The sequence below is a fragment of the Entelurus aequoreus genome, linkage group LG16 (assembly GCF_033978785.1).
Source record: "Entelurus aequoreus isolate RoL-2023_Sb linkage group LG16, RoL_Eaeq_v1.1, whole genome shotgun sequence".
Taxonomy (NCBI): Eukaryota; Metazoa; Chordata; class Actinopteri; order Syngnathiformes; family Syngnathidae; genus Entelurus; species Entelurus aequoreus.
The window spans coordinates 28,699,512-28,721,965 of NC_084746.1; the positions used below are offsets into that span (position 1 = coordinate 28,699,512).

Here is a 22,454-nt window from a genome sequence, read left to right on the forward strand (position 1 = left end):
TTCTTTTTGCCATCGCCTACATGCTATTAGAATTAGCATCTCATGGTAAATGATTATATTCCTCAAAATTGACTGAGCAGCCAGACCTAATTCCCCTATGTCACAATAATTCCATTTACTGGTTCTATTTTCATTCTTGTCGTTAACCCTTCTGCTATCAGCTATATGCTACAGCATTAGCATCAGTTTGGTAAAATCATGTACGTAGTCATGTAAGTATTTAGAATGTAATTAATTGTATTCCTCATATTTAAATGAACAGTCAGACCCTGCTCTATGTCAAACTATGGTAATTTGCTGTTTTAATTATCAGTTCCCATAAGTAGAAAAAAAACACTATAAACGTGAATTTTACCTCTGAACAAAAAACTAAATAAAGCTGAAATGAAGTAAAAATACTCTTTAACCCAATCTAAACACTGAACAGAAAAATGTGTCGGTAGTTGGCAAGCTTTGCTGTTCATTTTTATGTGAGTCGTTAGCCCTTATGCTAGTGGCTATATCATATCATATATCATGTCCGTAATCATGTGTGTACTTGATATGTACATAATTGTATTTATTCTATTGGATCGAAAGGCCAGAACTTCCCCTTTGTCACAAGCAGGGATTCTATTTTCATTCTTGTCATTAACCCTTCTGCTATCAGCTATATGCTACAGCATTAGCATCAGTTTGGTAAAATCATGTACATAGTCATGTAAGTATTTAGAATGTAATTAATTGTATTCCTCATATTTAAATGAACAGTCAGACCCTGCTCTATGTCAAACTATGGTAATTTGCTGTTTTTATTGTTATCAGTTCCCATATGTAGAAAAAAAACACTATAAACGTGAATTTTACCTCTGAACAAAAAACTAAATAAAGCTGAAATGAAGTAAAAAATACTCTTTAACCCAATCTAAACACTGAACAGAAAAATGTGTCGGTAGTTGGCAAGCTTTGCTGTTCATTTTTATGAGTCGTTAGCCCTTATGCTAGTGGCTATATCATATCATATATCATGTCCGTAATCATGTGTGTATTGGATATGTACATAATTGTATTTATTCTATTGGATCGAAAGGCCAGAACTTCCCCTTTGTCACAAGCAGGTCATTTACTTGTTCTGTTGTCATGCTCGTCGTCAGCCCTTATGATGTGAGCTATATGCTACTAGCATTTGCATTAGTTTGGTACAATTATGTATGTTTTATTGTATTTATGTAAGTATCCAATATGTAATACATTTTATTCCTCAGATTTAAATGAACAGTTAGACCCTCCCCTCACCATATGTTAATTTTCTGTTCTTATGGTTTCCAATACATTTTTCCATAAGTGGAAAAAAGCAGACAAAAAAGCAGTATTCCACAAGATAAAAGGTGAAGTTTACCTCTGCACAAAAAATAAAATAAAGTAAAAATACTCAACCCTTGAAAACTTGGAACAGAAAAGAGGTAAATGTGCTGTTAGTTCTTGCTACACTGTATTTATTAGCCCTTATGCTATCGGCTATATACTATTAGCATTAGCATTTGTTTGGTAAAATTAATGTGTGTTTTTAATCTATAAATTAATAAATAATTGTATTCCCTCGATTTAACCTTCCCCTTTGTCATAATAAGTTAATTTATAGAAGAAAAACTTTAGTAATATTGTAATATTCCTACTGTCATACAAGAGTAAAGCAAAGTTTACCTCTGGACAATAAAGCTAAATTAAAGTGAAAGTACTCACCTTTAGAATACACAGAACAGAAAAAATGTTGTTGTTTAATGGTAACATCCTCAGATTTTTTTGGATGCTATTCTATATCCCCTCAGGTATTTCCTTTAGCATCTAGAACTACAAACTATTTTAGCGTTGTGGCATATTTTTTACAGAACATTTTGGTTGAACTCAATATTTTCTACTTTGCACATTTCAACATATAAAACCCAACCCCAATCCTTATTTGCTTGCAATTGCTCCAGAAAAGCCATCCCTGTTTCTCAAGTCTCTGGATGACGTCGTGGGCGAGGAGAAAGGCTTGATCACTTTGGCTTGTGAGGCGTCAAAGCCCAGAGTTTCTCCCACGTGGAGGAAAGAAGGCAACCTTATCAAAGCTGGAACCAAATATGAGTTCCTTCACACGGGCAAATCTCTCGGACTTATCATCAAAGATGTGAGCAAAGAAGACGCTGGGGAGTACACTTGTGATCTTGGGACTGAGGTGTCCAAGGCTAAGGTCACTGTAAGAGGTTGGTTTGGTGATGGTTTGGAGATACGGTACATCCGGAAAGTAATCACAGCGCTTCACTTTTTCCACATTTTGTTATGTTACAGATTTATTCCAACATAGAACAATTTTAGATTCTTTTCATTTTGCAAATTTATTAAAAGTAAAAAAAATACAAATAAAAAAAACATGTCCATATGTATTCACAGCTTTGCTCAATAGATTGTTGATGCATCTTTGGCAGCAATTAGAGCCTTAAGTTTTTTTGAATGCAATGCTAAAAGCTCTTTGGGCAGTTTCGCCCATTCCTCTTTGCAGCACCTCTCCAGCTCCATCAGTTTGGATGGAAGTGTTAGTTTTCATCCAGGATGTCTCTGTACATTGCTGCATTCATCTTTCCTTCTATCCTGACTAGTTTCCCAGTTCCTGCCATTGGAAAAACATCCCCACAGCATGATGCGGCCACTGTAATGATAGTATTGGCCTGGTGATGAGCGATGCCTGGTTTCCTCCAAATATGATGCCTAACATTTACACCAAAGAGTTCAATCTTTGTCTCATCAGACCAGGGAATTTAGTTTGTCATGGTCTGAGAGTCTTTCAGGTGCATTTTGGCAAATTTTTCAACAAGCAACGGCTTCCGTCTGGCCACTCTAAGTTGTCCTTCTGCAAGGTTCTCCTTTCTCCACAGAGGAATGCTATAGCTTTGACAGCGTGACCATCAGGCTCTTGATCACCTTCCTGACTAGACTAAGATGAATGCAGCAATATACAGAGACATCCTGGTTGAAAACAAACACTTCCCATTCAACCCGATGGAGCTTGAGATGTTAACAAAAGAAAAAGTGAAAAAAGTGAAGCGTTGTCAATACTTTCCGGATGCACTGTTTGTGGTTGGTGGGATCTGAAGGACAGCGACCACTTATGTATTTTTAGAAATCGGAATTGGGATCACAAAGTGGCTGAAGTCATCTGAGGTGAACGAGGGGGAGACATGCAGTTTTGAGTGCATCCTATCCCGGGAGAGCACTGACGAGTGCTCCTGGACTCTGAATGGACAAAGTGTGACCAACGGAGGACGCTTCAAAGTCACTAGCAGAGGACGGAAATACATGCTCACCATCAAGGACGTCACCCCTGCTGATGCTGGAGAGGTGGTCTTCAGCATTAAAGATCTCGCCTCGAAAGCAACGCTAAGCGTTGAAGGTGAATTGTCTAGCTTTGATGTGTAGTACTGGAACAGAACCTTGAGAAAATATTCAAACTGGTTGCAGGAAAAGCTTCATCACTGTCAAGGGATCTAGAGAATGTCAGTGTGGTTCAAGGGGAAGACGCTGTCTTTACCTGCGAAGTGACACAAGCTACTTCCATGGTCAAATGGACAAAGGAGGGCAAAGCCATAAAGAAAAGCCAGAGGTATGACATCAGAAAAGAGGAGCGGGTCATGACATTGGTCATCTACAGTGTCTCGGCTCGGGACTCGGGAGAATACAGTTGTGAAGTTGTTGGAGGTGCAACCACGAAGGCCCAGCTTCAGGTTAAAGGTGAGGATGGAATTAGCTGATTTTTTGGATGTCAGTAAATTCAACTCCAACTCTGTGATAAGTGACATTTTTCTTCATTTTTTTTTAACTGCGTATATGCAATAGCGTTCATTTACACAAATGTGTAAATGACTTTTGATTAAAACCTACCCAATTCTGCTTCTTCAGGAAACATGACCGCATTTAATCCTGCAGTTTCCTTCCTTACACGGATTTGTAACCATATTTTTCTTCTCTTTTAGATCCAATCCACAATTTCACCAAACCCCTGAAAGATGTCCAAGCTGACGAGAAAACCTCCGTGACTTTAGAATGCGAGACCGCTCAAAACCCGTCAACGGTGACGTGGCTCAAAGGGCACACGGAGGTTAAGCTTGGCGGTCAGTTCGAAATGTGTCACAAGGAGTGTGTTCTAACTCTCACCATCAAACAACTGGAGGAAGAGGATGGTGATATCTACACTTGTGACGTGGGCACGGCCAAGAGCATGGCAAAGGTGACGGTTAAAGGTAAGAAGTACACATTTTTACTTTTATGAAAGTGTATTTTACACATCAATTTAAGTGACTATTGGTCACAATTAATCAATCGTAGAAAGTACCAGGCGTCTATCAGGTGTAAAGAATATACTGTATATATAGATAATTATATATTCTTACAGAAGTTCCACAAATAAATAATTCTACTTTAATACAACAATACTATATGATTATACTTGCACAGTAAATTATCAGACAAATGTATTAGTTCCAAATGGATTTATAATCAAGTGAATAACTAATTTTATATTTTATAAAAATAATAGCGTGCCGTACTGATTTTAATTTTTTGTAAAAGAGTAAATTTGAAAATTGAATGAATAGCAATAATATTTATATTTCAGTATTACAAATATTGTTTCATTAACTGAGCTTCTACAGAATGGTGGAACATTTAAAACCATTACAGAACATTTTTGTTGATTTAACCCCCAATTCCAACCCTTGATGCTGAGTGCCAAGCAGGGAGGTAATGGGTCCCATTTTTATATCATATTATTATCAGTCTTTGGTATGACTCGGCCGGGGTTTGAACTCACAACCTACCGATCTCAGGGCGGACACTAACCACTAGGCCATTGAGTAGGTGGTATAGCATAAACCTTAGATTTTGTGGTAGTCTAATAAATGTGTGAGGCTCTGTAGCTTTACAGCTTTACAGATAACATGTCTGCTCTACAGGCAGGATTTGTTGGGGTTTACCACAATCTGACTGTATAATCAGTCCGTGTGAGAGTAATTACTTGGCTGCACCACTAGACAGTTATACAGGATACAGCAATTGCCGGTTAAAGTGAACAACACACTCAGCGATTGTTTATGCCAAGGCGTCTTTTAGAAGCAAGACAACTATTTGGGGAAATACAGAATATTGTTGAAACAATCTTTTTTTAAATTAGATGAACAATTAATCCTTTCTTCTTATTTTAGCCCTACCTGCAACTTTTAAAGGAAAGCTCAAGAATCAAGACGTAAAGGAAGGCGAGGCTGTTACGCTTTGCTGTGAGCTATCGAAGCGTGCAGCCAACGTCCAGTGGAGGAAGGGTGCTGAAGTTCTCGCTGCTGGAGAAAAGTATGAAATGCAGCAGAGGGAGGCGTCATGCGAGCTGCGCATTAAGAATCCTACGACCGACGATAGCGGAGAGTACTCCTGTCTGTTTGGGGACCAGAAGACATCGGCAACAGTGAAAGTTAACGGTAATGATTTTTTTCCTCTCAGAACAAAATAGATACAGCTGTGGTAAATCCAGAAGATTGTACCAGACAAACGTTTACACACACGTCCTCATGTTATTGAATGAAAAGTACTGTATGCTGTAGTTTTTCCTACTGCCTAAAACATGTAAATTAAGGGACTCTCTTTTGAACTACAGTATGTCCTCTCAAAAGTATTAAAATCTTTGTTGCACAGCATTACCGCCGTACTTCACACTGAAGCTGCAGAGTCAGGAGGCCCAAGAGGGATCTAGGGTTGCTCTACGCTGTGAGACATCCAAACCTCTAGTCTCAGTGGAGTGGAAGAAGGGAAAGGAGCTCCTCGATTATGGAGATAAGTACCAGATGAAGCAGGAGGCGTACAACAATGAACTCATCATTTTCCAAGCTGTGCCTGAAGACAGTGGAGAGTACATCTGTGTGTGTGGAGAGCAGACAACCACTGCCCAGCTGAAGATTAAAGGTAAGATCTTTGGTTGTGTTTTATTTTATGCCGCTCAGTTTCTCACGCAGTCATTTCATGCCCAGCTTTGCCGGTAACGTTCACAAAGAAGCTGGAAAGTCAGAAGGCTGAAGAAGGAGCTATGGTGACGCTGCGCTGTGAGACGTCTAAACCTGGAACTCCAGTGGAGTGGAAGAAGGGAAGGCAGGTCCTCAAGTATGGAGATAAGTACCAGATAAAGCAGGAGGCTTGTATAAATGAACTCCACATCAGCCAAGTTGTACCAGAAGACAGCGGAGAGTACATCTGTGTGTGTGGAGAACACAGCACTACAGCTAGTCTTACCATTCACGGTAGGTGTAAGTTATTATTGATGTCATAAAATTATCTCAATAGTTGCTAACCAATTTTAAACGTTTAGCCCTACCAGTGACCTTCACAAAGAAGCTTCAGAGTCAGGAGGTTGAAGAGGGAGCTAAGGTGACGCTACGCTGTGAGACATCTAAACCTGGAGCTTCAGTGGAGTGGAAGATGGGAAGGCAGGTCCTCAAGTATGGACAAAAGTATCAGATGAAACAGGAGGCTTGTGTGAATGAACTCCATATCAGTCAAGTGGTGCCAGAAGACAGTGGAGAGTACATGTGTGTGTGTGGAGAACATAACACTACAGCTAGCATCACCATTCACGGTAGGAGGACATTATTATCATATTGATATGATGAGTTGATAACCAAATACAATTATTTAGTCACACCAGTGACCTTTACAAAGAAGCTGCAGAGTCAGGAGGCTGAAGAAGGAGCTAAGGTGAAACTACGCTGTGAGACGTCTAAACCTGGAGTCTCAGTGGAGTGGAAGAAAGGAAAGCAGGTTCTCAAGCCTGGAGAAAAGTACCAGATGAAGCAAAAAACGTGTATAAATGAACTCCACATCAGCCAAGTGGTGACAGAGGACAGTGGCGAGTACATCTGTGTGTGTGATGAACACAACACAACAGCTAGCCTCACCATTAAAGGTATTGAAATATAATTATAATATTGTGGTACCTCAGTTCCAAAAGGTAGGACGACAGCCGAATCATAAAAAATTCAGAGTAATTATTTCATAAGGTTGCCTTTGAAGTCGCTGGAAGAGGAGTTCAAGGTAACTCGGACCAGAGAGTTGCTGCTTTACAGAGACTCAAGGGACTCAAAGGTTGCCCAGGCAGGAGTTGTGGTGAAGACCGGGAGGAAGTGGAGGACCCAAGCTGCTGTGCTGGATGCGGAGATACGACTGCGCCACAGACATCTGGTGAGTGTAGTGGCCCATGGCAGAACAGGTCTTGGGATGGTTCCAACACCACCTTGGCACAAGCAGAGCAAGGATAAGGAGAAGCGAAGGCAGATACAGGAGGAGGTCAGGACAGCAGTGGAAGACGGAAAGACTAGCAGAGCAGTTGGTCTGAGGCAGCCGGAGGCCTGGACCAGATGGTAGTACGCCATGGACCGTAAAGTTACCTGGCCAACTCTGGCAGGCTGAACCACGCCGTATCAGCTTCTTGGTCCAGGCAAACCTCTTTACCTGGGGGAAAGTGGAGACCCAAACTGCCAACTGTGGTCAGCAACAGAAGCACTGGAACACGTTCTGAGCTCCTGCACAAAAGCGCTCGGCGAGGGCCAATACACACTTTGCGCCACAACTAGTTGCTGAAACCGATTGCAGAAGCCATCAGCAGAAGTATTAGCAACCACAGCCGAGTGCGCAACTCCACCCGCACAATCGCTTTTGTCAAAGCAGAAGATAAGCCAAAGCCAGTTTGCAAGAAAGCACCAGGAGGGATCCTGACAACTGTCCAAGGCTGGCAGCTCTCTGTAGACCTGGAGAAGCAGGTTGTTCCCCCGGAACATTGTCAGCACCACCATGAGGGCAGACATCCTACTGTTCTCAAAAAGCACCAAAAACATCATAATAATGGAGCTGACTGTGCCATGGGAGGAGCGCTTGGGGGAGGCCCATGAAAGTAAGAAGACCAAGTATGAACACCTCGTCATCAACTGTTGTGAACAGGGCTGGAAGGGAAGATGTATGCCCATCAAGGTAGGCAGCAGATGATCTGTGGGGCACTTACTCCACAAAGCCCCAAGTGCCCTGGGCATTAGAGGAACAGCAAGGAGTGGAGCCATCAAAAACCACCTAAACACAAGCCGCGTTTTTTTTTTTTTTGCGGATGGATTACCTGTGAGAAGATGTATGATGTTTGAAAGACCCAAAACACTTTATGATCCCAGGAACATCACTGATTATGTGTTCAGGTGCTTTTAGAATACCGGTATGTATTGAAGAACTAACTGCTATGAGTACTTTTGGGGAAATTTAATAGGTTTCTCACCTTTTTAGAAAAGTGCTGGCACTCGCAACTTTCTTTGACCCCATGGTGGCTTATTTTGCAGTCGTACTCAGTAAAAAAGCACAGAATTTTCAAAATTTCTTTTACTCTTCAAATTTTGTTTCAGTCAGACAATATTTTTGCTATTTTAGATGGAATTTTAACTTACATGTAAGGGATAAGCGATAGAAAATTGATGGATGGATGTTCCGACTGTCATCTGCAGTCTTCTTCAGAAGGGTCACCTGACCACTGTGACGTGTTGCCTATCAGCTATTCTTATAGGCGTGGTCAACCAGGCAGACCTGTCAAGTCTATCTTGTTGCCCCCCAGGTACAGTATGTGAGAGCATGAATGCTCCCTCATCCCGGGCCGCTTACTTAATTTGATCGACTCCTTAATCTATCGTTTGATTTTGTTACTATCTATCCCAATGATGTTGGCGTTGTCCCAGTACATGATGTCTCTCTGTCCAAGCACAGAGCCTGAGTCACCCTTCCTACTTTTGGCACTCGATTCTGCGAAATGATAAATTGGTTTGTCGAGCGCAATATTATGCCGTACAACCAGGGAGAACTTTTGGCGAAAATGTTTCTTTATAACCATATCATACGAAAAGTAGGACGCACAAAACCTGAGGTACCACTGTACATACAGTATCATCATGACATGTCAATTACTGCTAACCAATTTAAACTTTTAGCCCGACCAGTGTCCTTCACAAAGAAGCTGCAGAGTCACGAGGCGCAAGAAGGAGCTAAGGTGACGCTACACTGTGAGACATCTAAACCTCTCGTCTCAGTAGAGTGGAAGAAGGGAAAGCAGCTCCTCGAGTATGGAGAAAAGTACCAAATGAAACAAGAGGCTTGTATGAATGAACTCCACATCAGTCAAGTGGTACCAGAAGACAGTGGAGATTACATGTGTGTGTGTGGGGAACACAACACTACAGCTCGTCTCACCATTCAAGGTAATAGTAAGTTATTAATGAATGTCATGAAATGATCTTAAAAGGTGCTAACCAATTTTAAATGGTTAGCCCTACCAGTAACGTTCACACAGAAGCTGCAGAGTCACGAGGCTGAAGAAGGAGCTAAGGTGACGCTACGCTGTGAGACGTCTAAACCCGGAGCTTCAGTGGAGTGGAAGAAGGGAAGGCAGGTTCTTAAGTATGGAGAAAAGTACCAGATAAAGCAGGAGGCTTGTGTGAATGAACTTCACATCAGTCAAGTGGTGCCAGAAGACAGTGGAGAGTACATGTGTGTGTGTGGAGAACACAATACTTCAGCGAGTCTCACCATTCAAGGTAAGCGGAAATTGTTGTCATTTTAATATGATGTATTGATAACCAAATACAATTATTTAGCCACACCAGTGACCTTTACAAAGAAGCTGCAGAGTCAGGAGGTGGAAGAAGGAACTAAGGTGAAGCTACGCTGTGAGACGTCTAAACCTGGAGTATCAGTGGAGTGGAAGAAGGGAAGGCAGGTCCTTAAATATGGAGAAAAGTACCAGATGAAACAAGAGGCTTGTGTGAATGAACTCCACATAAGTCAAGTGGTGCCAGAAGACAATGGAGAGTACATGTGTGTGTGTGGAGAACACAACACTGCAGCTAGACTCACCATTAACGGTAGGAGAAAATCATTATCATTTTGACAATAAATGTGTTGGTAACCAAATACAATTATTTAGCCCGACCAGTGACCTTTACAAAGAAGCTGCAGAGTCAGGAGGTGGAAGAAGGAACACAGGTGACACTACGCTGTGAGACGTCTAAACCTGGTGTCTCTGTGGAGTGGAAGAAGGGAAAGCAGGTTCTCAAGCCTGGAGAAAAGTACCAGATGAAGCAGGAGGCTTGTATGAATGAACTCCACATCAGTCAAGGGGTGACAGAAGACAGTGGCGAGTATATCTGTGTGTGTGGAGAACACAACACTGCAGCTAGGCTCACCATTAAAGGTATTAAAATATAATTATGATTTAGTGGTACCTCAGTTTTCGTTCCAAAAGGTCAGAAAACACCTGTATCAATCCAAAGTAATTATTCCATAAGAAATAATGTACAGTAAATCCAATTAATCTGTTTAATTACCCCAAAATATGAGCAAAAAGCACATTTTATAGAGAATCATTATATTTTTGAATGCAGACAGTAATGAGAAATACATATAATGAAATTTACTGAGACTCATGTTGGCGATGACGGCAACAAGTGAACAGAGAATGGAGAGAAGTGGCACTCAGATGCCACTTTTGAACTTTACTATGGGTACTTTTTTAATTCGAAAGGTTTCTCACCTGTTTATGAAAGTGCTGGCACTCACAACTATTCTTGACCCCACCATGGTGGCTTATTATGCAGTGGTACTACTCCTACAAAAAAAAGTGCTGAGTCCGAGTCACTATTCCTTGTTTGGGCACTCGATTCTGCAAAATAATCCCGAATGGATTCTCACTTATCCGCGCGGACCGGACATCGGCATTGGCATTGTTAACTAACAGCTATGTAACAGGGCCATTGTGCGACTGGCAGTCAGCATTAGACTTTATCACATCCCCAGGGAGTTTCCACATGCAATAGTGATTACTGTTTACACCCCTCCCTCAGATGATGCTGCTGCTGCATGTGAGTGCATACAGAGCACGGTGTCACAGCTGCAGACGTAGCACCCACAAGGCCTTCTTCTTACCTCTGGTGACTTTAATCATGCCACTCTGCCCACTTTCATTCAGTATGTAAAGTGCCAAACAAGAGACAATAAAACGTTGGACTTGCTTTATGCTTATGTCAAGGAAGCATTCACCTCGACCACCTTGCCCCCTCTTCGCCGCTCTGATCACGACTTTGTTCCTTTTTGTCCCACAATACACCCCTCTGGTGAAAAAAAGCCACACTAAGGATAACTGGGATGAAATTGACAGGTGAGGCCTGTGAGCAGTTGAAGGACTGTTTTGACACCACACCAATGACTGGGACATACTCTGCAGCCCACATGGAGAGGACAGACAGTCGGACTGAGTGCATCACAGGCTACATTAACTTCTGTGCTCTCCAAGATGATGCAGTGTTTTCCCAACAATAAGCCCTGGATGACCACTTCAGCCCTGTTGACCTGGCCTCTCACCTGATGAAAACCATGGAGTGGATTATCCTCAGCCACCTTCGCTCCCAGACATTGTCAGCTATGAAGCCTTTGCAGTTGGCTTACTGTCTAAACATTGGGGGGGTATGATGCCATCATCTACCTTCTGCATCGGGTCCTCACTTACATGGAGACCACTGGAAGTGCGATGAAAGTCATGTTCTTTGACCGGTGAAAGTCATGTGTTTTGACTTCTCTGGTGCTTTTAACACCATCCAGCTGGCACTACTACGGGTGAAACTGGAAGAGGCGGGAGTGGACCATCTGTGACTGTTCTTCAGATGTGGTAGTTTGCAGCATAGGGTCTCCCCAAGGGACAGAGCTCTCACCTTTCCTGTTCACTCTTTATACCCCAGACCTCAGGCATTACTCCAACCGCTGCCATCTGCAGAAGTTTTCGGGCAACTTTGCAGTGGTGGGATGTGTGTCTGAGGGGAGCGATCAGGAATGGCGAGAAGTTGACTGGTGTGCACAAAATCACCTGCACTCTAACGCCAGTAAGACAAAAGAGCTTGTGATTGACTTCGATCAACTCCACCACCCACACCGGTGAACATCCAGTAGTCAGAGATAGAAATAGTGGACTCTTTTAAATACTGAAGTGGACTGGACTCACAACTGCAACGCTCTGTACGAGAAGGGCCAAAGTCGCCAACACCTCTTGAGAAGACCGAGATCGTGGTGTGCAGGTCACTATTGCACACCTTCTATAACACTGTCATGGCTTGTGCGGTGTTCTATGCCATCTATGGCTGGAGGGAAGGGAAGAGCACGGTCCGAGGCAGGAACAGACTTAATAAACTGATTTAGAGAGCTGAGTCCGTCCTAGGCTACCCAATATATAGCATTGAGGAGGCGGCCGACAGAAGAATGATGACAAAGTTGACATCCATAATGTCCAATGCTTCTCACCCCATGCACGATAACGTGAGTAGCTCGTTCAGCATCAGACTGTTACATGCACAATGCAGAAAGGCGCGCTACAGCAGGTCTGATCTACCTACAGCCATAAGGTTTTACAACACACTTTTACTACTGTAATCTGTTTATTTTGGTGTTCAAAACTTTTGCTCCGTCTGCAATATGGGTGTTAAAATTGTGTTTTTGTTTTAGTATTTTACAATTGTTAAGTGTGCCATATGTATTATTATCTATAACTCATTTTTAGTTGTACTTTTGTTATAAAAAAGGAAGTCTAAGTCTAAGTTATTGTAAATCTGCACTGCAGCCATATAATTTTTCCAATGTGGGATAAACAAGGTCTATCCTATCCTATTATGTTGTACGATAACTGAGATGGCATACGACAAGTTGCAACCAGGGAGAACTTTTGGCGAAAATGTTCCTCTACAACCGAATCATACAAAAAGTGTGGCGTACCAAATCTGAGGTACCACTATACATACATTATCATCATGACATGTAATTTATTGCTCACCAATTTAAATGTTTAGCCCGGCAAGTGACATTTACGAAGAAGCTGCAGAGTCAGGAAGCGGAAGAAGGAGCTAAGGTGACGCTACGCTGTGAGACATCTAAACCTCTCGTCTCAGTGGAGTGGAGGAAGGAAAAGCAGCTCCTGGAGTATGGAGAAAAGTACCAAATGAAGCAGGAGGCTTGTATGAATGAACTCCACATCTGTCAAGTGGTGCCAAAAGACAGTGGAGAGTACATTTGTGTGTGTGGGGAACACAACACTACAGCTCGTCTCACCATTCACGGTAAGAGTAGGTTATTATCATTTAGATGAATCAGTAGTTGCTAACCAATTAAAAAATGTTCAGCCCAACAAGTGACTTTCACAAAGAAGCTGCAGAGTCAGGAAGCCGAAGAAGGAGCTAAGGTGACACTACGCTGTGAGACGTCCAAACCTTTAGTCTCTGTGGAGTGGAAGAAGGGAAGGCGGGTCCTTCAGCCTGGGGAAAAGTACCAAATGAAGCAGGGGGCCTGTGTGAATGAGCTGTTTATTCATAAAGCAGCAGAGGGGGACAGCGGAGAGTACAGCTGTGTGTGCGCTGACAGTAAAACGACAGCAAGTCTTCAAATTAAAGGTAGGTGTAATTTAGAAAGCTTTTTTTTACTGTTACTTTAATTTAGGGCTGTCAAGTGATTCATTTTTCTTATCAGATTAATCACACTCTTTAACTGGGAATAATCACAGGTTAGTTTTTGTTTGCATAAATAAAAATTGCTTATGAAAATACCTCAATATTTGGACACAAACATAATTTTCTTTAGTCAGAATGCCATACAGGAATGTTTTCTAAATGTTTTACTGAAGTGCAAGTAATTGACTTGCTCAAAACTTAGCGACAGTAAGTATAGTAAGAATTAAGTGCACATGTTGAAAGTCTTTGCAATAATATAGCAAACTAGGTGCAGATGTACAATATAGAATGCACCATGAAAGTCAAGACCACAAATGATATGCGCATGCACGAAACCGCTGCAATTCCTGTCCTGCTGCGTTTCAGAGTCCCCAAGACACAAAAAAGTATCCAATAACACCGTAAAACGACGGTATTTTTGTCGCTAGTAACTGTTTACAAAAAAAGTTGGCAAGAGGATTGGAAAGTCGCCAAGTTGGCAACACGGCATGCGGTGGCTGTCCACATAGAAAATACTTTAACTTACTTGTGGGTGTAGCAGTCATGCTAGCGAGAACATCCTCACATTCATTTTTTCGCTTCAAGATGCTATTATAGACTTGATGTGCGCCGATGATAAGAAAGTTTGTCGCTGCAATACCAACGTTTTACCTCAGTTTCTTTTTAAAATTCCTTCGGAATTTGTTTTAAAGGGCACAAAGCACATCACTCTATCTATCATCACACTGGTGTGTGACTCGATCATTGTCACGCCACCTTCTGGCGGTCTAAACAAACACTGTGATTAATATTTTTTCTTTTTTGATAACGTGATAAAAAGTTTTTGTTAATCACGTGCGTTAACGCCTTAAAATTGACAGCCCTACTTTAATTATATATTGTACGTTCTGTAAGCTCTTTCAGAATGTGTTGTTTTAGTTTTAACAATAAAATTGGTGATAAAGTACATGGCAACATTGTTTCCTCTCAGCTGTGAAACTTCTTGCTGCTAACGTGGATTTAAAGATGGTACAGGCTACAGAAGCAGTGGAAGGTATGAAATATACAATTGTGCTGGCAGCTTGGAGATTGTTTTTTATTGAAGGCAGAACAAATTTCTGCTATCATATTAATGATATTGTAATTGCATTTCAGCCAGTGGAACTGAATCAACATTGGTAGTTAAAAAAGACAAGCAGCAGAAGCAGGAGATGAATGAAGCAGTAGAAGGTAATGTCAGTGTAGTCGTACTTTTGGTGCAATGTATGTATTGCTTTGTCCTTGTGAGGTTTGTTCTTGCCCTTCTTAGCTGCTGCTACTTTGTGCACAGTATGGTGTGTTTTTATGTGGCTGTGTGTTTTTCTCAAGAGTTGTTTTATGGCACAAAACTTTTTCCCCCCAAACTGAAGTTCCAGTTTTGCATTCATTTTTGTAGCTGTGATACTGCAGCAGACCCAAGAGATTTCTACACAGCAACTCATCAAACAAGAGACTCAGGAGCTCAAAGTTGAAGGTAAACACTAGGGAACTGTCCACAGAAATTGTGAGTGAACGCTGAGAAATGTCCAAAAAAAGAGCATTTTTGATGGTGGAAAGGATAATGAACCCCAAATAACATACAGTTGGTGATGAGACATATAAGACAACATTGTTTCCACACAGAAAAATGTGGCTAAAATATATTACAGGACACTTGTATTTACCAACGCTGCTGGTTGCATGTGGCTTCAATTCAGGGCAGCTGTCTATTAATGAATTTGCAATGCATGAGAATACTTAAATCATTTAATGGGTCTTTTTTATGTATTAGTTTTGCAAGTAACTTTAAATTTGCATTTCAGCCAATAAACAGGAAACAACATTGGTAGTTGCTAAGGACAAGCAGAAGATGCAGGAGATAAATGAAACAACGAAAGGTAATTGTTTTTAAATAAATGCAATTATCTGTGGAAGTGTCGGTTTTTGGCTCAGCATTTGTTAAATGCGGGTTTCTATATCATGAGCTTTGGCAGGTTAATTAGTCCTTATTCTCTTGTATGTTGAGTTGTTGGCTGTATGGCATACAATTTAGTCAAACTGAGGTTTGTACAACTATGACATCAAACATAACATTGCGTACCAGAGAGACTTCCAAAGAGCAGCTCCAGCAACAAGAGACTCATGAGGTCAAAATTGAAGGTAAAAGTTGCAGAGAAATGTTACGAGCAGAAAGTTGTTGTGTTTCTTAATATCTTAAAGTTAAAGTTAAAGTACCAATGATTGTCACACACACACTAGGTGTGGTGAAATTTGTCCTCTGCATTTGACCCATCCCCTTGTTCACCCCCTGGGAGGTGAGGGTAGCAGTGGGCAGCAGCGGTGCCGCACCCGGGAATCATTTTTGGTGATTTAACCCCCAATTCCAACCCTTGATGCTGAGTGCCAAGCAGGGAGGTAATGGGTCCCATTTTTATAGTCTTTGGTATGACTCTGCCGGGGTTTGAACTCACAACCTACCGATCTCAGGGCGGACACTCTAACCACTAGGCCACTTTTGTGTGACTTAAACTGGAAAAAGGGGCTCATGGTCACCCTGTATTTTTTTGACGGTGTACTTATTGGTTAGAAAATGTAATTTGTTGAAACGCCATCAGGATATGTAGGTCTACATATGTTTTCTTAGTTTTAATGACAAAGTAGGTGACAAAGTAAATGACAACATTGTCTCCTCTCAGCTGTAAAGTTGTCAGCTTCTCTGTCTGCTGCTAAATTAGAATCCAAAGAAACAATGAAAGGTTTACAGTTGTGACAGTTGTCATGTTTTTGTCTTCTCAGGGCATTGAATTGATCACAACTGAAGATGTTAGCCTTTTATTCAAATAGACAAGATGGGACAGGCTAGCGCGTCTTTGAGCATGATTTGATGAAGCTTTCTCGGAGGAGGGGCGAAACATCTTCTAAGACTACTTGAACAGTCCAGTTGTGATCGATCCAATACCCTGGGAATGCAGTGACCTGGATGAATAAGATCATATAGACCATTTTTTGTAGCTTTGCTCAGGTGTACGGCTGCCTTCAGTTTTGCCTATCAAGAGGTCTTATACTTATCACATTTGGATTTCAGCCAATAAGCCTGAAGCCACATTGGTAGCTGCCAAAGACCAGCAGAAGAAGCAGGAGATAAATAAAAAGTAGAAGGTAGATGTCACTAAGGTCTATGTAGGTGTTTTTGTGTGTCATGTCATTGTCCTGCTTAGCCTTTGCTATTTGGAACAAAGTGATACTTGCTTTTTATGTCTTATTATTTTTGCATTATAAATAATCATTGGTCTACTTTGTTGCACAATGCATGGCGGCAAGATTGACTACCAGGTCCTTTATGTTACCCTCAAAAGTTGTTGGCTATATGGTGCAAATATTGTTAATTTTGTCCAACTCAGGTCCCAATGTTAAGTTCATTGTCATAGTTATGATCAGTGAGACTGTCAACAGCAACTTCTCGATGAAATGCAGGAGCTCAGAGTTGAAAGTAAAATTATTGTGAAAAATGTTCTTTTGCACAGGTTTCTTGAATTGCTTGAAGGTATTTCCTTAGCTATGCATTAATTCAAAGTGGAATAAATAAACACCACACCTCAAGTAGACCTCTATTTCGGTTGTGAAAACTAGGTACTGTATCAATATAAAATAAATAGGTAAATAGGGAAAAATCTTTACATGTTGCTGTAGACCCTTTTACCACAACACACAGCACCAGCACAACTAACATGGTATCTGTAAAGCTGGAGTTTAAGGTTGAGTTCTTAAAAGGCTTTGGTACAAATAGATGCATAGACTCTAATAAATGACTTTATCCTTGATTGATTCCTCATATTCCCCTCAGTTGCTTAAAAAATAAGCTATATTGTATTAGAACATGTTATAGTTCTAATCACATCAGTCACCTTAGCCCTCCACCACCCCAAGCCAGGCAGTTGTTATTGCTGTTTTACCTTTTTTTTTTGGGACCCCTGACCCTGCTGGTTCTAATAGGAGCAAGCTTTACTCTAGGGTTGGACAATAATGGCAAACATCTAAATCATTGTTAATTTAACCTTTTCTCGGGAACTCAGAAAGCAACAGCAGACTTTGGCATACAGAAAATAATGAACCAGCACTGAAGGAGGGAACAAGGTGGAACGGAATACAACCAATTAACAAGGTCTATCTTTGTTGGCCCTGCGATGAGGTGGCAACTCGTCCAGGGTGTTTTCTGCCTTCCGCTCGAGTGTGTTTGGGATAGGCTCCAGCCCCCCCACCCTGCGACCCTGAAAAGGACAAGCAGTAGAAAATGGATGAATGGATTGTTGAACAGGTGTGTTGGTAGGACAAGGAACAAAAAGTAAAGGTGCTGCATAACACACAACCCGAATAGGAAATACTATCAAAACAAGAGCACCAGGACAAGAAATGTACCAAAACATGGGAAAATACAGAAAGTCCAAACTATCATGTTGGACCTTGACACATTCAATGGTGTATTTCATTCTTGATTTGCTTAAGTTGATTTTGTTTACTTGTTGTCCTTTCACCATTGCTGCACACACTTGTTGGCTGAGAGCAGTCTTATGGGAATGCATATTAGAATTTGTGGATTCCGTCTTCAAGGATTATATGACTATTTTGTGCTTTACCTGGAACTTGTGAAGACTACTTAAATGACTCCAGACTAGAGTAGAGTTCATTTTGAGGTTGATCCTGTCTTTGTTAAGTACAGTATGGAAGAATTCTTATATATTTGTGAGTTCGATCATACAGTCAACCAAACTGTAGCATAGCCTAACCTTACACAAAGTGAGGTAGGTTCATTTTCTTCATTGAATGTCCAATGGCCATCATCTTCAGCGTCTCTTTATATGTGAACCCTATTTTGGTCTCCAGTACTTCCGGTCACATTGCTTCAAGAAGTGGAAAGCCAAGAGGTTGACGAGGGAGGTTGTTTTACTTTGCTCTGTCAGCTGTCGAGACCCGGACTTCCTGTCGAGTGGAAGAAGGAAACTCAAGTGCTGAGTTGTGGAGAAAAATACCAGATGACACAAAGCGGACTCAGATATGAGCTACGCATTTTTGATTTGCGGCCTTGTGACACAGGGACGTACTCATGTTCTTGGGAGGACACCACAAGCTCCGCCTCCCTTAGAGTCAACGGTAGGATGGATTCATCTCTCAGATTCAAGATGCCCATCCAAACCTTTTCTTCATTTTTTCTTCAATGTGCCATCTTCTCTATCCTCATTCACATTATTTCCATACATTATTGGTCATTTTATTCTCAGCTCTCCCAGTCACTTTTACAACAAATCTGGAGGACCAAACAGCTGATGAGGGTCAAAGTGTTATTCTGCAGTGTGAGCTGTCCAAACCTGGCGTTCCTGTAGAGTGGAGGAAAGGAGAACTTGGTCTTTGTCCGTGTTCCAAGTATGAAATTACACAAACAGCGCACAGAGTGGCATTAGTAATCCACGATGTAGACAAAAATGATGCTGGATGTTACTCATGTGATGCTGGTTTCCATCAAAGCACAGCTCATGTCGCTGTGAAGGGTACGCTTGCTCTTATTACCGGCCTGACTTTTTTGCAGCAGCATTTCCCATAACAACTATCATTTCCTTCCCCATAGACCAACCTGTGCTTTTTAAAAGCCAGCTGCAGAACCTGGAGAAGCAGTCAGGGGAGAGCGCTGTTCTCCGCTGTGAGACCACCAAGCCTGGAGCTAGTGTGATGTGGAGACACAGGGACAGGGTGCTGGCATCCAGCAGCAAATATCACTTGAAACAAGCAGGGACTCTCGTAGAGCTCGTCATCTATAAGGTGCAGGGCGTCGACTCGGGAGAATACTCATGTGATACAGGCAGTCACATAACCTCGGCCATCCTCACAGTGCAGGGTACAGTATTCTTTTGTTTCATTTGACACTTGTCTGTCTTCTGGGCACTTATCTGATTCACACATTTCTTCTCTCTTTGTCATGCATCTCTGAGGGAATGATTCACTTTTCCTCTTTATTCACACTTTTCTACTCACTTAGTCCTCTCTTGCCATGCATCTCTTTATAAACAATATAATTTTCTTCTGTGATTGACAATTTTTTACACACTTAGTCCTCTCTTGCTATGCATCTCTTAATGAATGGTTCACTTTTCATTTTTGATTCATACTTTTTTACTCACTTAGTCCTATTTTCCCTTGCATTGCTTAATGAACAGTACATTTTTATTTTTTGATTCACACGTTTATTCTCACTTAGTCACTTAGTTCATTAACAGTACACTTTTATTCACACTTTTCTACTCACTTACCGTAGTCTTCTCTTGTCATTCATCTCTTAATGAATGATTCCCTTTTCCTCTTTGATTCACACTTCTCTACTCACTTAGTCCTCTCTTGCTGTGCATCTCATAATGAACCATTCACTTTTGTCTTTGATTCACATCTTTCTACTTTCTTAGTCTTCTCCTGTCATGCATTTATCTATTTATTAACAATTTACTTTTCTAATTGTATTCACGCATTTTGTATTCACTTAGTCCTCTTTTGTCATTCATCTTGTAATGAATTGTTCACTTTTCTTCTTGGATTTACTGTTTTCTACTCCGTTAGTCTTCTTGTCATTTATATTTTTATGAACAATTCACTTTTCTCATATGATTCACACCTTTCTTCTCACTTTAAGCCTGATCTATTAAAGGTTTGCATGTATTAAAACATGTGCATACATGACAGCCCAAACAAAGCTGAGCTACTAAATTTGTGCATGAAAGATTGTGTAAAATTAGGGATGTATACCGAGTACCGGTATTTTTTAGTATCGGTTCCGAATTGGGTTGGTTCTCCTGAACCGTGACAATTCTGGACTAACTGTACGGCAATCAGTATTTTTTTTATCCAGCTAACCGTCGTAATTATGACACGCTGTCACATTCAGTTCAGCTGCCACTGCACACACATTACAAATCACCTTATAAGAATTACAAATAGGAAGCAACTCCACACAAAAGTTTGGAATTCATCCTCAAAAGTCCCTCAAAGCCACGCACGCTAATAAGAGTCACACAGTTTCAAGTGAACGCCACTTAAAGGCCTACTGAAACCCACTACTACCGACCACGCAGTCTGATAGTTTATATATCAATGATGAAATCTTAACATTATAACACATGCCAATACGGCCGGGTTAACTTATAAAGTGACATTTTAAATTTGCCGCTAAACTTCCGGTTCGAAACGCCTCTGCGGATGACGTATGCGCGTGACGTAGACCGGGGAACACGGGTATGCCTTCCACATTGAAGCCAATACGAAAAAGCTCTGTTTTCATTTCATAATTCCACAGTATTCTGGACATCTGTGTTCGTGAATCTGTTTCAATCATGTTCATTGCATTATGGAGAAGGAAGCTGAGCAAGCAAAGAAGAAAGTTGTCGGTGCGAAATGGACGTATTTTTCGAACGTAGTCAGCCACAACAGTACACAGCCGGCGCTTCTTTGTTTACATTCCCGAAAGATGCAGTCAAGATGGAAGAACTCGGATAACAGAGACTCTAACCAGGAGGACTTTTGACTTCGATACACAGACGCCTGTAGAGAACTGGGACAACACAGACTCTTACCAGGATTACTTTGATTTGGATGACAAAGACGCAGACGTGCTACTGTGAGTATGCAGCTTTGGCTTCTAAACATTTGATCGCTTGACCGTATGTGCGCAACTTTTTTTTGCGTATGTACGTAACTTTTTTAAAATATATAAGCTTTATGAACCTTGGGTTAGGTGAACGGTCTTTTGGGCTGAGTGATTGTGTGTGTTGATCAGGTGTTTGAATTGTATTGGCGTGTTCTATGGAGCTAGGAGCTAGCATAGGAGCTAGGAGCTAGCATAACAAACACGCAGGTGTTTTTATGCAGGATTAATTTGTGGCATATTAAATATAAGCCTGGTTGTGTTGTGGCTAATAGAGTATAAATATGTCTTGTGTTTATTTACTGTTATAGTCATTCCCAGCTGAATATCAGGTACCGTGAGTATGCAGCCTTGGCTGCTAAACATTTGAGAGCTTGACCGTATGTGCGCGTCACGTACGTAACTTTTTAAAAATATATAAGCTTTATGAACCTTGGGTTAGGTGAACGGTCTTTTGGGCTGAGTGATTGTGTGTGTTGATCAGGTGTTTGAATTGTATTGGCGTGTTCTATGGAGCTAGGAGCTAGCAGAGGAGCTAGGAGCTAGCGTAACAAACACGCAGGTGTTTTTATGCAGGATTAATTTGTGGCATATTAAATATAAGCCTGGTTGTGTTGTGGCTAATAGAGTATATATATGTCTTGTGTTTATTTACTGTTGTAGTCATTCCCAGCTGAATATCAGGTACCGTGAGTATGCAGCCTTGGCTGCTAAACATTTGAGAGCTTGACCGTATGTGCACGTCACGTACGTAACTTTTTAAAAATATATAAGCTTTATGAACCTTGGGTTAGGTGAACGGTCTTTTGGGCTGAGTGATTGTGTGTGTTGATCAGGTGTTTGAATTGTATTGGCGTGTTCTATGGAGCTAGGAGCTAGCAGAGGAGCTAGGAGCTAGCGTAACAAACACGCAGGTGTTTTTATGCAGGATTAATTTGTGGCATATTAAATATAAGCCTGGTTGTGTTGTGGCTTATAGAGTATATATATGTCTTGTGTTTATTTACTGTTGTAGTCATTCCCAGCTGAATATCAGGTCACCCCCGGCTCTCACAGCATCTTCCCTATCTGAATAGCTTCAACTCCCCACTAGTCCTTCACTTGCACTTTACTCATCCACAAATCTTTCATCCTCGCTCAAATTAATGGGGAAATTGTCGCTTTCTCGGTCCGAATCTCTCTCACTTCATGCGGCCATCATTGTAAACAATAGG

At 41.3% G+C, this 22,454-nt stretch overlaps 1 protein-coding gene across 1 annotated transcript in view; it reads left to right on the forward strand.

Moving 5' to 3' along the window:
- The window catches only part of LOC133630812 (obscurin-like), a 106,311-nt gene that overhangs the window by 39,420 nt on the left and 44,437 nt on the right, over positions 1 to 22,454 (forward strand). The window contains exons 28-47 of the mRNA XM_062022569.1: positions 1,959 to 2,225; positions 3,140 to 3,409; positions 3,478 to 3,747; positions 3,990 to 4,256; positions 5,217 to 5,483; positions 5,698 to 5,964; positions 6,030 to 6,296; positions 6,365 to 6,631; positions 6,692 to 6,958; positions 9,012 to 9,278; positions 9,348 to 9,614; positions 9,675 to 9,941; positions 10,004 to 10,270; positions 12,909 to 13,175; positions 13,239 to 13,505; positions 14,533 to 14,595; positions 14,697 to 14,771; positions 14,977 to 15,054; positions 15,383 to 15,457; positions 19,180 to 19,446. Of these exons, the coding sequence (XP_061878553.1) occupies positions 1,959 to 2,225; positions 3,140 to 3,409; positions 3,478 to 3,747; positions 3,990 to 4,256; positions 5,217 to 5,483; positions 5,698 to 5,964; positions 6,030 to 6,296; positions 6,365 to 6,631; positions 6,692 to 6,958; positions 9,012 to 9,278; positions 9,348 to 9,614; positions 9,675 to 9,941; positions 10,004 to 10,270; positions 12,909 to 13,175; positions 13,239 to 13,505; positions 14,533 to 14,595; positions 14,697 to 14,771; positions 14,977 to 15,054; positions 15,383 to 15,457; positions 19,180 to 19,446 (4,569 nt within the window). The remainder of the gene's footprint in view (positions 1 to 1,958; positions 2,226 to 3,139; positions 3,410 to 3,477; positions 3,748 to 3,989; positions 4,257 to 5,216; positions 5,484 to 5,697; positions 5,965 to 6,029; positions 6,297 to 6,364; positions 6,632 to 6,691; positions 6,959 to 9,011; positions 9,279 to 9,347; positions 9,615 to 9,674; positions 9,942 to 10,003; positions 10,271 to 12,908; positions 13,176 to 13,238; positions 13,506 to 14,532; positions 14,596 to 14,696; positions 14,772 to 14,976; positions 15,055 to 15,382; positions 15,458 to 19,179; positions 19,447 to 22,454) is intronic.